This window comes from Malania oleifera, chromosome 10, assembly GCF_029873635.1.
Source record: "Malania oleifera isolate guangnan ecotype guangnan chromosome 10, ASM2987363v1, whole genome shotgun sequence".
Lineage (NCBI taxonomy): Eukaryota > Viridiplantae > Streptophyta > Magnoliopsida > Santalales > Ximeniaceae > Malania > Malania oleifera.
The window spans coordinates 75,997,632-76,018,202 of NC_080426.1; the positions used below are offsets into that span (position 1 = coordinate 75,997,632).

Below are 20,571 nucleotides of genomic sequence, written 5' to 3' on the forward strand. Positions count from 1 at the left end.
ATATTTAAGTGTTATCGGCTCTCTGATGTATCTGGCCAATTGTACAGGATCTGACACTGCATTTGCTGTAAATCTACTAGTAAGATATAACTCTGCTCATACTCGGCGTCATTGGAATGGAATTAAGCACATTCTATGCTATTTGAGAAGTACATCTGATTTGGGTCTATTCTACTTATTTGATTCAAAATCTCAACTAGTAGGATATGCTGATGCTGGATATCTATCTGATTCTCACAATACTAAATCTCAAATTGGATATATAATTTTTTTACAGAAAAACTGTTATATCTTAGAAATCAGTAAAACAGACGATTATAATAACATCCTCCAATCATTTTGAAATACTAGCTATCCATGAAGCTAAAAGAGAACGCGTGTGGCTCAGATAAATGATTTCTTATATCCAAGCAAATTATGATCTTCAATAAATCAAGGATATTCCAACAATTTTATATGAAGACAACACTGCATGTATAACTCAACTAAAAGGAGGATACATAAAGGGTGAAAGAACGAATCATATCTTTCTAAAATTCTTCTATACATATGAACTTCTAAAGAATGTTGATATAGATGTTAAACAGATTCGATCAAGTGATAATCTACCATATTTGTTCACCAAAAGTTTGTCAACTACAACATTCAAGAAATTTGTTCATCTCATCGGAATGAGACATCTTAAAGATTTTAGTAGAAGATGTTAATATATGAGTGACATCCAAGGGGAAGTGTTATGAAATATATGAATGTCACCCCATCTTTCATCACTTCAGTTTTTCCACCCCAATAAATGTCTTATTATCCATATTGCCCTATAAAAGGGCACCACCCTACCCCTCACATTTGACACACACATTCCATGCTTGTATACACACTTACATGCTTAAAGTAAGTAAGGTATATAAAAACAAGAGGAGAGATAAAGAGAAGAGAGATATCTTGTGCAAGGCTAGAGATATTTTGTACAAGGATCGGTTCTAAATCATCTTATAATTCCTCCTGAGATAATGAAGTTTTTGATCCTATCCGCCCGTGAGTACGCATAGCCGAACCACGTAAATTTTTGTCTCATCTCTATTTATTTTTCTATATCTTTTATAACACACACACACACACATATACATATATATTTCAATTTTTTTTATATGAACTTGTAGTTACATACTTTTACCCATATTGGAAGAAACCTTGGATTTAGATTTATATTAGATTTACATAAAATATAATATAAAATTATATTAAAATTTATTTAAATTCACTCAATTTCAAATATAAAATTTGAAATTCATATTCTCAACCACAATATTATATTTTCTTTTATCTTACTTTCTTTATATTTAAACAAACAAATATTTGCTAATTTAATTGTAAAAGAATTCGTGACAAGTTTGACACAACATTTCAAACGTCTCGATAGGAACTATGCTGGACAACCAAATCCACCCCCGACTTACCCAGGTAGACGGGCGGATCATCTTTGTAAACGGCGAAAAAGCACGTCATCACAAACAAAACAGACCCTTTTTGAAACTGAATTCATCACTCGAAACCCTCTTCCGCAACTTCTCGTTCGCAAGCTTTTTCTCACTTCTAGTGAATTTCCCCAGAAAAATTCGATTATTCTTGATTTTGCTCTTCAGTGTCTGGTCCGAAAACGCCGTAGATTGAGCATGGGCATCAACCCGAGGGAGGTTGATCGTGGCTGAGGGCGTTTGGGTTTAAGCCTTTCAGGTTCACACACGCTCACACTCGGTCGTCGCTCTTCGCTCCTCAGTCTTCTCTCTCGCTTTCTCTTCTCACTGCTCCCCAAATTCTCTGCAAATCAGGCGCGTGTGTTTAAGCTGCGGATTTTTTTGCCCTTTCTCCGGCGTCCTGCGCCTTTCACTGACGGATTCGGTCGAGCTATAGAACAGAGGTAAGGGGGTAATATCTGTTCAGCTTTGTCTCTCTTTTCTTATGATTTTATTCTTAAGCCTTTCAGGTTCACTGAGTGCCTAGGTTAGCTGAGTATTTCTGTTTTTTGGTGTCTCATTTGAGTTCCTGAAGCCATGGAGGCCTATAAAAGATGGGTTAGGGCGAATAAGGACTATGTTCATTCCTTGGAGTCTCTGGCCAATGTAAGCCCTTCTAACTTAAACGAATCAATATGTATGTTTTGGAGTTCTCTGCGTGTTCGTATGTATCTTTTGCTTTGACTGCCTGGTTTGGAGGGTTTCCTTAACGGTATTTGTTTTTAATTATGCTTCGAAATGATGATAATTTGATAGTGAAATGCTTTTGGATTTTTAATAATGCTATTTTATCTTTGCATTTTTTGTGACAGGTTTTTAATTTTTTGGTTAAGAAATAATTGTGGGGGGATGTTCTATGCTTTTTATTGTTTTATTTAATTGTTCGACTATCTGGGTTTTGGTTTAAGCTTATCAGCTTTCATTCTCATATATTATATATATAGTTTATGCTGCAGTGTTTGGACTGTTGACCACTGGAGAAAATCTAAGAAAAAATTGATGTTGATCTGTATTTGATTCATTGAGTAAAGTTCATTCATCTGAAGTTTTTCTTGTACAGGGATTGACATGGTTTCTTCCCGAACGTTTTTCTGAGTCAGAAATAGGACCAGAAGCAGGTTTTGTTAAATTTTGGTAACCTTTGGCTTCTTCTTATTAGCTCAGAAATTCATAATACATACGATATTCTTCCTCTTTTATTTGAAACCACTTTTAGTTTTTCAACTACTGCCCATTTGGTGGCTGTGAAAATATAGGAAAGGAAAAGGGAACTTCAAATCTTATGCTTTCGTTTGTTTTCAATTAAAGTTGCATAGTTTTAATGGGCTTGGTTTGGTGGATGGTATGTTTTTTGTCTGCTTGCTTGTTTTGTTTTAGTTATTTTTACTTTTATAAATAAATTTCCTGCCTGCATTCCAAGTGAAGTAATCAAATATATAAGATTCAATGTTTTAATATCTTCCTCTTTTCTTATTTCTTCTCATCAATGTAATCAATAATTTAAAAAAAAAAATAAGTATGAGGCCTATGGGCTTGTTTGCTGATAGTGTGTTTTTCTGCTTGTTTTTGCTTATAGTTATTTTTATTTTTATAAAAAAATTTCTTGCCTGCATTCCAACCGAAATAATCAAATATATATTCTTCTGTATCTTAAGAACATCTTCTTTTCCTACATCTTACAAATGTAACCAACCAAATGTTTTTTTTCTTCATACAATTCTTTGTTTATGGGCTTGTTTTCTCACTTTCTTTGATTTTGAACTCAATGAAATTTCTGCTGCAGTAACTACAATTTTGGGCATAATCACTGCCATCAATGAGCATATAATTGATACAACCCCAACCTGGATACAAAGAGGGTCTGCAGAGCCTTCTTCCTTCCCTTATGCATTATGCATATCTGCTATTAAAGACCTGGAAACATTGGTTGAAGTGGCTGCACAACAAATTTATGGCGATGATAAGAAATGGAATTTTATTGCTATAACAGAGGCTACAAAGTAAGACATAAACGTAACCTTCTCTTTTCCTTTAGTAGGTGTTTTTTCGGTGGACCTGGTATATTTGGCTAAAAGGTTGGATTCAATTAAGGGTGTTGGTTAGGATGATTATGTTCTGGAATAGTGGATGCAAGATGCTTTTGCAAGGAGGACAGATGCCAAATGTCGAAGAGGATTCAGATACTTCAAGTTCCCAACATACAATTGGGAATTTCACTGGGGCTGGTGGGCACGGGCCTGTTTCTTTATGGGATCGTCATCGTCAGGACCCACATAATCCAGAGAGATGGGCGCTATCTGCACTGAATAGATTTGGGGAGAATGCTAGGATGGCCTCTGGCCCAACATGGTTGCAGAGGCTTCAACACCAGAATGCAATTACAAATCCTCCAAGTAATTATAGCTTGGTGATTGAGTATTTTTATTAATGTAATTTTTTTAGATAATTTTGCTAAATGTTTTCTAGTATGTTTTTGCAGCACCGGTGGCTGGGAGACCATCCATTTCAACTATATTGTCTAAAAGGGGTCTTCTTGGTGGCTTATTCGTGATGTGTGAAGTGCTGCACATCACAAGGCCATTTATTTATGTTTTACTTATAAGAAAATATGGGCTTCGGTCATGGATGCCTTGGTTTCTTTCTCTTGCTGTGGACTTGTTTGGTATGGGCATTCTTTCGCTAATTGCTGTGCCGCAGCATAGTAGTAGAAAAGACCAGCAATTTCTTCTTTCTGCCTCAGAAAATGGCGAGGTCAGATTTCAGCTTTTTGCCTTCCAGAACTTTTTGAATGCACCTGCTTGATCAAGCTTTTGGATTGATTTTGAAAGGAGTTTAGAAAAAAAAAAACAGTTTTTTGTCAGAAGTGTTTTAGAATTTGATTGATTAAAGTTCAATGCAAAATTTGTGTGCATGATTCCATCATATGGGGTTCTTTTCAGCTAAAGAGAAGAAAGCTCTTGTGGGCACTTTACCTAATGAGGGATCCATTCTTTTGCAAGTATACTAGGTACTGGGTGGTTCTCAATTAAGTTGCTAATTAATAGGTTTTTGCATTGATTACTACCACAATCACCACTAATGCTTGTTAGATGTTTCAGGCAAAGACTTGAAGGTACTGAAAAACTCATGGAACCTGTTCCGATCATTGGTTTTCTTACAGGTGGCTTTGATATATTAATTTTGATTATATTTTGCTACTTGGTCATCACTGTATTTACATTTTTTCCCTCTTCTCCCCCCCCCCCTTTTATTTGAGAAATTATATTCATATAATTAGACACACTGCACAATTTTTTGAATCTTTACATTTCATCTGCTTGTACAGCAAAAATTGTTGAGCTTATCGTTGGAGCACAAACTAGGTACACTTATATGTCAGGATCATAGTACTGAAAGTGCATGAAAAAGTAATGGTACTTGCAAGCCTGCAGATTTTCTGATGATCAAAGTTCCAAATTGTAGGAATTATTTTTCCAATTTTTTTGGAGTATTAATACAGATTCAAATGCAAACATTGGGGAATCAATTTTTATTATTATGTTTTTTTTTTGTTGGCATCTATCAATGACCATAGTTTAGCTTCAGAATATTTATTGTCACACGTTGCTGTAAAAATATCTTTTGTATTATGTATAACTTTTTAACACGTTACAAAGCAATTCGATATTCGTGTATCTACATTTTTTTTGACTAGGTTTCTACATTTTTATCTATATGCGTTTTTGTTTGGTAGATTTGAATATTTTGATGTGGATACACTCTTAAGAGTTGTCTTTTGCACCAACTCATGTTTTGTTTGTTTGTTTGTTTTTGTTTTTGTATTTTTTTTTATTATTCTCATTTTATCTTTTTTTGAAAATATCTATGGCTATCGGTGTTTGATAAACTGAGATATCATTGGACTTTAGGGTGGGGTTCACTTGTTTATAGTATTAGATTAGATTGGACTAGCTATGATAACAATTTGTCATGTGTTTGACTTGTCATTTATATGAGAATTGAGTGATTATGTGCGTGTTTGTATTGATTCCTCCTCTATATATATATATATATATATATATATTCTGGATAGAGCCTTTGCATGGTAACCAATATGCTCGAGTCTTAAAACCTCAATTGTCTCTCATCCAACTTCCTTTAACCCTAACTTTCCCTATCTCATTTTTTGACCTTTTCAGGATCGAGTCCATGGTTGTCATGCTAAATCACGTTTTTTCAATCAACAAGAAAATGATTCACATTTGAAGAGCGTGGTAGTTCTTTGTGCATCATAGAGAAATTCAAATGTCAACTTCTTTACATCTCTCTTAAAGGAGGGGCAGTGATGGTCGGCGGCGTAGCTATGCCTATTTTTATTCTCCAAAACACCAAACATGTGGATGAACATTGGGTAATCAACCACTTTGTGATGCTTTGACTAGGAGTAAATTCTTTTGGTTGCATTATTGGATTGGAGAAGATTATGCATAAGGGAGCAATTCATCTGATATGTATTCTAGATGGGGAGGAGGTGCTTGGTTGGAAGAAGTTTTGGTAGGCTTCAAAGTGAGTGGTAGAAGGAAAAAAATTCATCAAATAACAAGTAGGAGCTGCGATGACTTATTGTAGCCCCTTGAATGTTGATCAACTATGAAAAAGGAGGCAAGTCCTTGGGGGTCCATAGTGGTGTAAAATGAAGATCTTAATTGGAATAGCGGGTTAGGGGACAAGGGCAAGAGGAGAGTGGTTAAGGAATTTGAAAATAAAGTTGATCTCAATGTCTTGTTCCTTTGGAAGTCAACACTTACTCCTCCAAATTTATGGAAGTCAACACTTTCTTCCTCAGGAGTGTTGGGGTTTCTAGGGACATAGATTGGGTAGTATAACTTTCTTTTGAGGTACTTGTGGGTCATATTGTTGCTTGGGACATGAGGACAATTTCTTTTGCTGATTGCCTCAAGGGGTCTTTCTCTTTGTTGGTCTTGTAGCTCCTAGAATGTTGGTTAATATGAAAAAGGAGGCAAGTTCTTAAGGGTCCCTAGTGGTGTAAAATGAAAAACTAGTCTGAAATAGAGGGTTAAGGGACAGAGGCAAGAGGAGAGTGGTTAAGGAACTTGAAAATAAAGTCGATCCCAATGTATTGTTCCTTCAAAAAACTAAATTTAGGGAAGTCAACAATTTCCTCCTTAGGAGTGTCTGGGTTTCCAAGGACATAGATTGGGTAGTATAATCTTCTTTCGAGCCCTCTTGGGGTCAAATTGTCGCTTGGGACATGAGGACGACTTCTTTTTTTGAGGTCCTTTTTTTTTGTCGGTCTTTTAGAAGTTAGGGGGTTGAGGAATGGTCATTTATGTTAGTTTATTGTCCAAACTTATCAAGTTTAAGAAACCTTTTTCTTGGATGAATTAGTTGATGCTTTTGGCTTTTGCAGTTTGCTCTATCTTGCAAGAAACTTTGAGGTTGAGGATTCCTATGTGCATGAAGAGGTTTGATATTTTTAGTTAGGATTGTGGGCTTAGAGATATCCTTTTATGCAACAGTTGCCGTAGCTAGTGAGCTTGCCCTAGGCTTTTTCTCATAGATTTTTGTTTACCACCCAGTGGGAAGAAACCTTTCACCTTTTAGTGCAGGAAACTCTATATAGACCATCTTTTTATCACTTTCCTTTATTCCTTGAGTCTAACTCGATTAAATGGGGGGCCACCCCTCTCTGTTTGAGAATATGCGGCTAATGCATCCTTTCGAGATTATGCAGAACTTTGGTGGGACGAGGCTTAGGCACAAGGTTTGGAGGGTTTCAAAATGATGAAACAACTAAAATATGTAAGAAAAGAAAGTGAAACAACAAAATTAAAGAGATCTTAGGAACATTAAAGATACAAAAACATCTTTTTGAAATTGTTGGATTACACAAACTTGAGGAGTATGGTTTATTAGATGAGGATAGACTTAGAAAATTGCATTATGTAATGAGTTGAAGGTGATCCTTTTGAGGGGTGACATGAGTTAGCGACATAAAGTGAGAGTTAAATTATTGATAAAAAATAAAAAATAAAAATAAATTAAAGGTCAAGTAGGGGGATGCCAACTTTGGTTTTTCCATAAGAGTGGCTAGCAACAATGAAGAAAGGCCTTACTAAAGAGCTGGAGTTTGATTTACGGGTTATAGTGATGGGGTATACACAGATTGTTGAAAAAGATAACCAAATCTATATATATAAAGTTTTTGGAAGAGCTTCTAAGTAGATTGATGATGGAGGATCTCAATTGGAGTCCAATCAAGGCAAGTGTGGTCCAATGGATTGAGATTTTTCGAGGTTGAAAAGATAAAGAAATGATGTCTAAGATGAGCAAGGATAAGGCTCCTAGGCTTGATGGGTTTACAGTGATCTATTTTTGGGAAAAATGGGAGTTATGTTAAGGACATTTCGAAATTCTTTAAGGAGTTAAAGAAAATGATGTCCAAGTTGAGAGGCTCCTAGGCTTGATGGGTTCACGGTGGCCTATTTCCTTGGAAATTGGGAGTTTTTTTAAAGGACATATCGAGATTCTTTAAGGAGTTTCATTGGAGTGGGGTGGTGAGCAATGGTGTGAACTATTAACTTCCTAGCCTAAATCCCCCAAAAGTAGAGATCTTTAAGAGTAAATGACTCCAAATGTATAAGTGTTGTTATATGTCTCTATAAGATTCTCTCCAAGGTACTAGCCAAGGGAATTTTTAAAGTCTTGGAGACCACAATAATCACGATGCAATCAACTTCCATTAGAGGTAGACAAATTTTAGATGTTTTGTTTGTAGCTAACGAGGTAGTGGAGGATGTGAGAGAAAGGAGGAGGCTCTTGTTCAAGCTAGACCTCCAGAAAGCCTATGATATGTTTAATAAGGGCTTTTTGGATATGGTTATGTGCAAGATGGGGTTTGGTGAGGTGGGGATAAAATGGATCAAAGAATGCTTGAGTTCAACCAATTTATCAATCATTGTTAATGTTAGATTACCACTTTACCTAAAAGTTTAAACTGTAGGTCGTGGCTCAACAATGTATATCAAGCTTTTAACACTTCCCTGCACGTGCAGCCCGATAGCACGTGGAGAGAGAAACAAATGACAAATAATGTCATAGAATAAAGGCGGGTGACAAGATTAGAATTCAGGACTTCCTGGTAACCAGAGCTTTGATACCATGTTAGATTACCACCTTTACCTAAAAGTTTAAGCTGTTAGGTTGTGGGTCAACAATGTATATCAAACTTTTAATAGTTAATGGTTAACCTAAAGAGAGTTTAAAGCTTCTATTGCTTTTAGTCAATGGGATCCTTTTATCTTCGTTTATGTTTACCCTGGTGGTGGACACCTTGAGTAGAATGCTTTTGCAGCTTACAACTTAAGGGTGATTAGAGGTCTTTGCGAGGGGAAAGAGGAAGTGGAGGTTTAACACCTCAGTTTGCAAATGATACCATGTTGTTTCTTAATGATAGTATTGAAAAATTTTGCAAGGTCATTACATTGTTCAAAATTTTTAAGAAACTTTTCAGATTAAATGTCAATTTGTCTAAGAATGGGATGGCTAGCATTAAATTGATGCTAAGGAGTTAGAAAGATTCAAAACCTTGGTCGTTTCTTCCTCAAATGTCTGCTTTCTTATCTTGGCCTTTGTTTGGAAGCAATCCAAACTCCTTTGCCTTTTGGGACTTGATGATTGAGAAGGTGGTTAGAAGATCAAAGGGTTTGAAGAGAGCATATTTATTCTTTGGAGGTTGTGTTACACTCATTAGTACTTCACTCTCTAACATTATTTACTTCCTTTCTCTATTTAAAGTGCCTTCTAAGGTGATCGGGGGAGTTTGAGAAGTTGATATGTGATTTCTTGTGGTTAGGTTTAGGGGAGAGGAAGAGGGGCCATCTGGTTAGTCGGAAATTTGTTAGAAAACTCAAACCTGAATCAATATTGGGGCTTGGTAATGTGGTTTCCAAAAACATCTACCTAGTTGCTGATCATGGGGTCCATTAAAATAGGTGAGGGATAAAGGACTCTAATGCTCTGTGAAAGTGGGCAATGGAAATAGAGTTCGTTTTTGGAAGGTGCTTGGGTGAGTAAAGTGTTTTTGGAGTTGTAAGTGCTTATTGTTCAAGATTTTTTTTTTTTTGACAATGCACCTATCTGCTCATTCTTGTTAAGGGGGCAGGGGTATGCTTTTGTAGGATTTCTACTTTTTCAAGGATCTTAGGGATAAAGTGGTTGAAGAGCTTACCACACCACTTTTCATTTTGCATTGTTTTGTTTCCACCAATGGGAGGTTAAGAGGCTTGGAGGTTGATTCCATAGGGATATTCTCCTATAAATCATGTCTTTGACATCTCCTAAAAGCATCCCCAACCCTTTCTTTTGGAGCCAAATCATTTGGAAAGGTAAGCTTCCCTCGAAAATTAGGACCTTCTTTTGGATAGTGTTGTTAGATAGACTTAATACACATTACATGTTCCAAAAAAAAAAAAGAAGGAAAAAAAAAGGGCTCTACATGTATCTCGATCTTGGTGTTTGCTTTATGTGCATGGGGTCCAATGAAACAAATTCCATCCTATTTCTTCATTGCATGGCAACACTTTTATCTTTGGAATGTTCTATTTTCATATCTAGGAGAAACATGGGTGGTGCCTTGAAATGTGAGAGATCTCTTGTTAATAAACTACAAGGGGTTTTGGTTCAAGCAAAAGGGACGAGCTCTATGGAACAATGTAGCTCTAGCAATCTTTTGGACTCTGACTCGAGAGGAACATGAGGTTTTGTGGTACGCTCATCTAGCCCACATTCATTATGTGATATAGTTGTTTTCTTGACTTCCTTTTAGGTCCATTCTCTTGGCTTCTTTTAAGGTTTGACAATGTTTGATCTTCAAAGGGTCAACTCTTATATAATTCTTTTGGTCTTTTAATCTTTATTGTTCTATGTGGACATATTGTCCTTATATGTCCTTATATTTCTTGTACCTTGGTTTCATTATCCACAAAAAAATAAAAAATAAAAAATAAAATTAAAAAATAAAAAATTAAAAAAAATTAAAAAAAAAAACAAGGGAATTGTTGCCTCTTAACTTCACCCCTCTTTTGTCACCCTCACACACCATGGACAAACTCTTTGGCTATCCCTAGCCCCAGTGAGCGTAACTTTGGCTCAAATCTTTTGAAGGCCCTTAAGCCTAGCCTTACTCAAAGTGGCCATTCTACCTTTACAAACACCTAGAACCCTAAATTAGGGAAACTTTATAAGTTGCAATCGAAGACATTGACCTCCATATCCATAAATCCATCTTTTCTTAGGGCCCATCGAGAGTTCTCCAACTAGGTGTGAATAAATGGCAAGGCTTCTCATAGCCCAATTTCTTTGCAAACCTCCAGCCTACACTTCTGTGCAACATGTAACGAGAAATATATTAGCCTTAATGTCTACACCCTCCTTAGTGGCTCATTCATCTTTAAGTTACAAAATCTAGTAGACATAAATTGGGTCTTGGCTTATCTAGGTAAATTCTTTAAGATTCCTGCGAAGGACTATATTGCCCTAAGACTCAAATTGCAAGCTCAATTGGGATCCCTCACCACCTTAATGCCATCACAAGACAAATGAAGAACCTCTCATGTGCCTATATTTGTATTTAAGTTGATATAAAGGAATTTTTGCCCAACAAAATAGATTTACCTTGGATGGTGATAATTTCATAATTGAGTTTTGTTGACCCTAAACTCAAGTGGCCCATTTTGGTTGCCAGCATGTTTGGTGACTAAATGAAAATCAAATTGAACATAGTGTTATAAATATTAATTCGCTAAAAACACTGTAAATCTTGTGATTTGGTTTCACATTTAGGAATATCAAAATTGGTATAGTCGTTTGTTAAAAATATTTTTGTGGTAGTTAAAATATTTAGAGCACGTATTAAATAAGTTTTAAAATTGATCAAACTTCCGCACTTAAAATTTAAAATACCCAATCCACCCCCTTTTTGGGATTAAACCTCAACTTTTAGTTGGTATCAAAGCATAGGTTGCAATAAATCCTAATAGGTAGTTGCACAAAGTTCTAAATGGCAAACCTAGGTATGTCCTCCAATGTGAGGGCCAATCCTCCACAAGGCCTCCAATGTTTAGTGGTGTAATTACAGCTTTTGGAAACAAAGAACAAGTGTTTTTAACCAAACAATGAATTGGAGAGCTTGGAGAATAATTGTTCATGGGAACTATGTTCCAATGAAAATTATTAACAATAAAGAAATTCCCAAACTAGATGATGAGATGAATGATAATGACATTGATTTAATGCAAATCAATTTTAGTGCTATGAATGCATTGTATTGTGCCTTAGATACTAATAAATTTAATAAGATAATGACTTGTCAAAGTGCTAAAGAAATATGGGAAGAACTAGAAAATAGATATGAAGGAACCAAAGAGAAGAAGGCTACCACTTGGGATGATTTGGACTCAAGTGATCAATAAGTGGAAAATTGTTGCTTAATAGAATTAGCCGATGAAGAGGTACACGTCTCTTAGTCTACCTCATTTAATGATTCGTGTAATGATTACTGTGATGAATTATATGATAAATCTTGTAACGAATCATTTGATGAATCATATGATGATTCTTATGATGAAAGCATGCCATCTTGTGAGGAACTACAAAAGGAATTATTTAAGGTTCATAAGATTCTAATAAAAATGTCTAAAAAGAGCACAATTTTGAAAAGTGAAAATGAGAGTTTGACAAAAGAATTAAAAGATTTAAAAGAATCTCATGCCACTCTAGAAAAAGAAAAGGATTTGGAAATCACTAGTTTAGAGGGAAAGGTGGACGATTATTCTAGAATAATCTCTAAATTTACAAGAGAAAGGGATAACTCCAAAAAATCTTTAGGAGTCAAAAGAAGTAATTTTTTCAAAAAGGATTCAGGTTCCTCTTCTAAATCCTATGGTCATACTTATTTTCACAAAAATAAGATTAACAAACCAAATCCCTTAAACAAAACATGCTCATATTGTGAAAGAAAAGGACACATCTGTTATACTTGTCCCTTTAGAGGTGCTAGAGGCAAAGATAGGAAGATGGTATGGGTAGTCAAGAAAACAAACCCCTTAGGAACCAAGGAAGAATGGGACTAAGAAGAACTACATAATCTTTAAAATAGCTCTTCCTTAGATGTTAGGATTAGTCATCCATTTAGGGTTAAGCAGATTCAATTATGCTTAAATGAAAAGGGATAGCAATGCCTTGATAATGGATACCAGTTAAGATATCAAATCCTAGTATATGCATAGATTACTAAGGACTTTAGAGAATCAAGCCAATATGAGAAACTCAAAGGATATATCCAATATGATCGTTTAACTTGTATATCATTGTGATTGGTTAAAGTATGAAAATATTGGCTATAGCTCAAGGGATGAGATAGCATGCTAACTTAGGACTGGAAAGGAATGAAATAACATAATGGGACATTTGTCTCCATATAAATCATAACAACTTTAGTAGTGTGCACCATCAAATCCTAAACCCATCTTGAAACCTTAATGATTAATCAAAATTAAAAGACATTCGAAATGAAAAATTAGTAATTTAGAGTGTCAAATATTGAATAAATAATATTCAAGACACTAATGGGTTCACTAAATGAACAATCATGTTATAGAGACCCGAAAATAAAAGGAAAATTCAAAAGGAATAAAAGTAGGGTTCGTTGACGAACCCCCTAGTTTCGTCAACGAACGCCCACATACGATTCGTGGATGAGCTTCAGTGTCTCGTCAACGAAAAGATACCGAGAGGGAGTATTCCAAACTCATTGGTTTGTCGATGAGCTCTTCACCTTCGTCGATGAAGTCCCTTTTTCGGTTTGTTGATGAGTCCACGTGTCTTATTGACAAAGCCACGTGGCCATCCAGCCACCTATAAATATGGAAAAATCAGATTTTCAGTGAAGGAATTGTTTCTTTACTGTTTCTCTCTCTAAAATTTGGCCTTCTCACCTTCTCCCTAAGATTCCGACCCCGTTTCTCCCTGGTTCGATGATCAGAATCTACCACGATGATCTTGGAGAGATTCTCTACAACTTAGTCAGAGCAGAATTTTGGTTTAAGGAATTTAGGTACCATCCCAAAATTAGGGTAAGTAAGATATTTTAGGGTTTTCATAGTTATCAGGCCTTTCTGAACCCAGATTTTGTATTACATGTTGATATACTGGTGTTTGGAATGATTAAACTAGAGCGTTGTGATTTCATGGTTTGAGTTTCCAAACACCTCAGACATGGGTTAAGGATCCCAGCGGGTGTTATCTCAGGAGCTTAGGTAAAATGATAAATAGTTTATAGTTTAGAAATGTGAGTGATAATTATTCTGGATATTCAGTTGATTGACAGGGGGAAATATATATATATATATATATATATATATATATATATATATATATATCTGTGTGTGTGTGGGGGGGGGGGAGATAATAAACAGTTCTTAAAAAGTTCGGTAAGGGAAATATGTTATGCTAGTTAAATTAGAAATATTATCAGCAAAGTATAGTATTTGAATATGGATTACGGAGTATGGTTTTGAATAAATTAGAGCATGGAAATTATATTGTACAGATGATATTAACTGAGTTTTATTAAATTGTGTGGCATGAGAAATACTGGAATTTTACAGAATATACAGCTTTACTTACAGAGCTATGGCTATACATAATTATGATTTTACAGAGTTTACAGTATCATGATTATACAACATTTTACAGAACCATGATTATACAGTATTTTATCGAATCATGATTATACAACATTTTACGGAATCATGATTATACAACATTTTACAGAACCATGATTATTCAAAGTTTTACAGAATCATGACATACATAAATACAGATTATACAAATTTATAATTATTACAGCGTCATGGTTAATACAGATAAATTGCAAAATCATGGTTAATACAGAGAATTACAGAATCATGGTAAAACAGATAGATATTATATAGAAATAGTATTATAGTATCAGACCTGATGGAATATAGCAGTTTACAGAGCACAGTACCGTAGTTGTACAGTATAGACAATGCAACCATACGTCTCAAATAGAGTATGGTAATGCCGATTGTGCCACAGGTAGAGTAGAGGACTCCTTGGCGTCCGGACCAGGTGGAGCAAGCCTTTTGTTCTATAGGCATATATAGACATATGCATACAATTAGACTAACTCTAGTAGACCAACCAGTGTTTAATCTCGCTTACGAGCCGCACAACCCTATCATGAGGGGTTAAATCATGATATACAGTCATCTAGGGAAGTTTTCAGAATGATGTACATATATTGTATACACAGAAAACAAAGATGACCTATTATAGTTAGAAGTATGAATGAATAGATAACTCAGAAATTATGTATTTTAAATGATATTGGTGTGAGTTATTATACTGATACTTTTAGATGATTTCACATTCATAGCTTAATTAAAGATTATGTTTTGTATACAGACTCATATGCCACACATTGTTAATAACATGTTTCTCCTTACTGAGAGGTGTCTCACCCCAGTACTATAAACATTTCAGGTAACCCAGAGAGACGTGCAGGGCCGGCTCAGAGATAGAGGAGGCGACTGAGTCAGCATAGTTTTGGGGTAAGTCTCGGCTTGAGTTGTAGAGCTTTTAGTATTTTGGGTTTTTGGGAAATGGTGTACATATATGTTTATAGTGGATTTGTAGTGCTCTGGTATTATGCATTTTTGGTTATGGTTGGATATTTATGTTTTTCCGTTACATAGGTATTATACATGGTATGCACAGGTTACCACGACATCCACTTTGGGCCGTGATGATGACAAATATTTTTATATACAAGGTATTAGAGTTATGATTTATAGCTGGAAAAAAAATGATTAGAAAATTTGGGTTGTTACAATTTGGTATCAGAGCCTAGATTGCTAGATTTTGTAGACTATTGTGTGCAGTGGAAAACAATACTAGAGTATAGGAATAGCACGGGAATTTACTAAGTCAATGTTGGGGGAAAATTAAGATGAGTATTTAGGGTTTTGTTCCGTGATCGTGAAGTAGGATTTCCATAGTAGTTTTTGTATCTTTCCTAGGGTGACGATTTCTGAAAAGTCATAGTAAATTATTGTCGGGTTGTATTTCTCAATTGCTAGACTGAATTTTAAATTGAGAATAAGAATGTTTGGGTAAATTGAGGATAGAAAATTTTAGTTAGATAAATTTGTTTATTAAGTTATACAAACGGAGTCCTCAGACTATGTTTATCTTCTTTTCAGGATGGACCTTGGGAGCAGTAGTGCTCACGCCAGTGGTGATGATGGTGTAGGCCCCTCTAGTGTGGGTGGTGGGGATTCAGATGTTGTACTGTGTAGTGTGGTTCAGTAGGTTATGGTTGAGATTGCGCGAAGTTCTAGAGAGCAAGGATGCCTATTGACATACCATGACTATACCATTGAAAAGTTTACTAAAATAAATCTTCCGGCGTTCTTAGGAGGAGCTGATCTTGCAATGGCTGAAAACTGGATGCAAGTGATGGAGAAAACATTGACGGTGCTCCATTGTATGGATGAACAAAGGGTTCTCTATGCTACCTACAAATTGACAAGTGAGGTCGAGAGATGGTGGACGACTATGGGATTATTGGAGGAGCAAAGACGTGTACCAGTGGCTATGACTTGGTACTGATTTAAAGAAATTTTCTTTGATCATTATTTTCTTGTCACCATCAGAGAGGCTAAGGTAGCAGAATTTCTAAAATTGACTCAGAGAAATCTCACGGTCCAGTATTATGCAACGAAGTTTATTGAGCTGTTATGCTTTGCCCCCTATGTCGTCTCATGATTATGCGCTTAAACTGTGTAATTAGGTGTTTGAATTCATGCATTGAGGTTTATATTTTTAATTAAACACCTAATTGTTCTCAATATTTTAGCACAGTGTCCTATTTAAAATATTTGGATTTTATTAAGTAATTTATGAATTTCTAATATTTTTTATTGCAAGGCAATTATCGGGAGCTAAAATCGGCACTGCTTCGTAATTCGTGCATAATTTTTTCGTTCGAGCTCCGATCGAGACGATTCGAAATTCTGGAGAAAGATGAGAATATTATCTATTATGTTTTAAGTTTCAAGCGATACGGGCTCTAAGATGGTCAAACTTGGGCTTATTCTCCGAAAAATAAAAAGAAGAAAATAAAAAAAAAGAAAAAAATAAATAAAATATAAAACATTACCTTGATGTGACCCAGCCATGCAGCTAGGTCCGGGTCCTCTTTGCTGGGTTGGCGTAGTGCAGCTTCCCCCTCTCCCTATATATCTCTTCTTTGTTTCCTTCTCTAGGCAGCGCCCCAGGCCCCTTTCTTCCTTTCTCTCCTTTACTTTCCTTTGTTTTCTTCCCCTTCCCTTCTCTTCTCTCTCTCTCTCTCTCCCAACTCCCCTTTCTCTCCTCTGTCTCTCAAATTCTCTTCTCCCTCACGCACAACCCCCTCTTTTCCTTCCTTTTTTTTTTTTTTTTCCTTTCCCCTTTCTTCTCTATCTTCTCTCCTTCTCCCTGCCTCCCTTCTCTTTGAACTCTCTCTCACACTCTCTTGGCCTGGTGCTGCTACTAGCCGAGCTCCTCCTCCTTCTCTTGTTTTGCCACTAGCTGAGTCTCTCATTGCTGTCTGCAAGCCCACGAACCAGTAGCTGCTGCGAGAAGCCTCTCAGCCGTGTGCCATTGCCACTGCCTTGCTACTTCTTCTTCTTATTTGCTACTGCTGGGGAAGCTTTCCCTGCTAATGCTGTTGCCGCCATAGGGACCCAAGAGCCACCACCAACCGTGAGGACCTTGCTGTGTAGCTTTTGCACCCCAGAACCTCTGCTGTTCCATGACCAGCTGCTACCTCTTCTTCGTGCAACCTACTGTGTGCTGTATGGAGGAACACTCGAGGACCCAAGATTGAAGCTCTTCAATCTCCACAGCCTGCTCTCTCCTATCTCTCCCCCTTTTATTTTTATTTAGTTACTTTAATTTATTTTAATGTACCGGGTTGGTTTGGATTTGAGTTTAGTTAATTTTAATTTAAGATTTTGTTTAAGTTATTCATATTATTGATTTTAATTTCGTTTTTATTTAAGGTTTCATTGTTAGAATTTAAATTCTTGTTTTATTTAAGTTTGGTTGTTCAAGTGTGGTTTATTTTCCTTTAAATATTTTTAGAGAATTTAAACAATTGTTGGGGTCCAATTTGTGTTCTAGTTTATCATTTAAGTTGTTAAAAAATTAATTTTAATTTCGGTGAAACTATTGTTAGGTTGAGTTTAGTTTTTTTTTATTTACGAGGGTTAAGTTCAATTGTCTAGTTGATGCTTAATTTTAAGGTTGAACGTTTCAGTTAATTAATATAGTTTTGATCTTTAAGCTTTTGTTTGACTATTAAACATAGGATTTTAGTTTCTCAGTGTTAATTTAGTGTGCGTTAGGAAATAGAGTTTAAATTGCATGTTTGTTTAATTTATTAAAAGAAATCTCAAACATTCTAAAAAACCAGAATCTGAACTGTGTTCAATGTCTTTTTTTTGTTTCTTATTTTCTAATTGGAATTATATAAAATTTGAGATTAAACTGCATTCACTGAGGAGACGATCTGACATTTGGGCTAAATATTACACGAAAGAATTCCTATACTTGGGATAGCTTCCGAGCTGCTCATTTTTCGAGTGAGTCATCTCAGATGAGGTTAAAAAGGCGAGGATGCTTGAGAGGGGTCTCAGGTAAGATATGTACAAGCATGTGGCAGTCCTAAAAGTGTAGGATTTCTCCGAATTAGTTGAAAGGGCCACAGTAGTAGAGGAGAGTGAATAGAGGGATGTGGGGACCCCGAGTCAGAGAAAAAGGCCCACACCTCTGGGTTTCCAGGTAGGGTCTAGCCGAGGCCCTTGGAGGGGAGATAGATATGACAGAGCTTAGAGACAAGAGAGAGGAGATCATGGGTATCAGAGCGAGCAGACATACCTTATTTGCCCCATATGCGGTAGGAGATATACGAGAACATGCCGGATGGGAAACAATGTTTGTTACAGATGTGGTAGACCCGGACACATAGCATGAGAGTGTCATTGGCCACCGAATAGTGCACCAGCCCCTAGATAGATCTAGAGACATAATCAGGTACCCAAGGGTAGTGGCCGGCAGAGGAACAAAGCCCCGACGAGACGCTGAGGCTGCCAGAGACGTCGTGACAAGTATACTTACTACTATACCACATAAAATTGTTGTTTTGTTTGACACAGGTGTTACCCATTCTTTTGTATCTTTGGGATATGCTAAATTATCTGGGGTCGAGGCACAACTGTTAGATGTTGAGTTGTCAATAGCCACGCCGATTAGATCAGCGGTGAGGTGTAGGAGTGTACTTAAAAACTTTTCAGTGGGCATTCAAGAGAAAGTATTACCAGCCAATCTCGTGGTATTAGACATGCAAGGGTTCGATATGATATTGGGTATGGACTGACTATCAGCTAATTATGCCAACATTGATTGCCATAAAAAAAAAGTGATCCTCAAACCCCCAAGTGAACAGAAATTCAGATTCATGGGATCACGTGTGCGCGCCTCGCCACAGCTGATGTTGGCTATTCAGGCGAGGAGGTTGCTTCAGGGTGGTTGCCAGGGATATGTTGCCTATATAAAGGAAATGTCAAAGGAAGAATTGAAACAAGCTGATATTCCGGTAGTAAGAGAATTTCTAGATATTTTTTTAAGAGGAATTACCTCGAATACCACCGGATCGAGAGATTGAATTTACTGTGGAACTACTACTAGGATCGACACCGATATCTAAAGCACCCTACAAAATGGCTCCAGTTGAACTAAAAGAATTGAAAGACCAGTTGCAAAAGTTGTTGGATAAAGGGTTTATTAGACCTATTGTGTCACCTTGGGAAGCATCAGTCTTGTTTATAAAGAAGAAAGACGGGACTGTGGGGATGTGTATTGATTATAGAGAAATAAACAAAGTGACAGTTAAGAATAAATATCATCTTCATAGAATCGATAATTTATTTGATCAACTCCAGAGGATCCAGGTTTACTCCAAAATTGACCTGCGATTGGGATATCACTAGGTAAAAGTTAGAGCAAAGGACATCTCGAAAATAGCTTTCCGAAATAAGTATGGGCACTACGAGTTTTTGGTAATGCCGTTCGGTCTGACTAACGCACCGGTAGTGTTTATGGATCTAATGAATAGGGTATTTCATCAATACTTAGATCAGTTTATTGTGGTATTTATTGATGATATATTGGTCTACTCGAAGAGTTTTGAGGAACACGAGGATCATTTGAGGTTGGTATTGCAGATATTAAGCTATACTCTAAATTTAATAAATGTGAATTCTGGTTGAGGCAAGTCACTTTCCTCGGATATGTGATCTCCGGGGACGACATATCAATAGATCTGAGTAAAATAGAAGCAGTGATAAGTTGGGTGTGACCACGGAACGTTCAGGAGGTCAGGAGTTTCCTAGGTCTGGCAGGATACTACGAGCGTTTTGTGGATGATTTTTTCATATTGTCAGGTCCACTGACATGACTCACAAGGAAAAATGTGAAGTTCTAATGGACCGACGAGTGTGAGCAGAGCTTTCAGGAGTTGAAGCAGCGGCTTGTTTCTACGCCGGTGTTATCTATCTTGTTAGGAGAGGATGAATTTGTTATATATAGTGACGCATCATTGAGAAGACTCGGATGTGTGCCGATGCAGCACGGGAAGGTTATTACTTACGCTTCCCGACAACTTAAGAAGTATGAAAAGAATTACCCGATACATGACTTAGAGTTAGCTGCAGTGGTGTATGCTTTAAAGATTTGGAGACACTATCTTTATGGTGGGACATGTGAGATCTTCACTGACCATAAAAGTTTTAAGTACTTCTTCACCCAGAAAGAATTGAATATGAGGCAGAGAAGATGGTTAGAGCTTTTTAAAGATTGTGACAGCACTATCAGCTACCACCCAGGGAAAGCAAATGTGGTGGCTGATGCTTTGAGCTGAAAATCAGTG

At 36.4% G+C, this 20,571-nt stretch overlaps 1 protein-coding gene across 6 annotated transcripts; it reads left to right on the forward strand.

Moving 5' to 3' along the window:
- Positions 1-1,426: 1,426 nt before the first annotated feature.
- On the forward strand, positions 1,427-17,612 carry LOC131165789 (peroxisome biogenesis protein 16). Of its 6 annotated transcripts, XR_009139647.1 has the most exons (11): positions 1,456-1,918; positions 2,050-2,120; positions 2,575-2,632; positions 3,298-3,514; positions 3,606-3,907; positions 3,994-4,265; positions 4,454-4,521; positions 4,613-4,674; positions 15,084-15,151; positions 15,803-16,204; positions 16,530-17,612. XR_009139647.1 is itself a non-coding variant. In XM_058123853.1 (10 exons), the coding sequence occupies exons 2-9, from the start codon at positions 2,052-2,054 to the stop codon at positions 15,119-15,121; spliced, it is 1,086 nt and encodes a 361-aa protein (XP_057979836.1). In that variant the 5' UTR covers positions 1,456-1,918; positions 2,050-2,051; the 3' UTR covers positions 15,122-15,151; positions 15,803-16,498. The 6 variants fall into 6 exon arrangements, 5 of the variants coding, with proteins under 5 accessions (XP_057979835.1, XP_057979832.1, XP_057979836.1 ...); XM_058123853.1 differs by lacking the exon at positions 16,530-17,612 and having other exon boundaries at positions 15,803-16,498; XM_058123852.1 differs by lacking the exons at positions 15,084-15,151; positions 15,803-16,204; positions 16,530-17,612 and adding an exon at positions 4,840-5,194 and having other exon boundaries at positions 1,427-1,918.
- Positions 17,613-20,571: the final 2,959 nt, after the last annotated feature.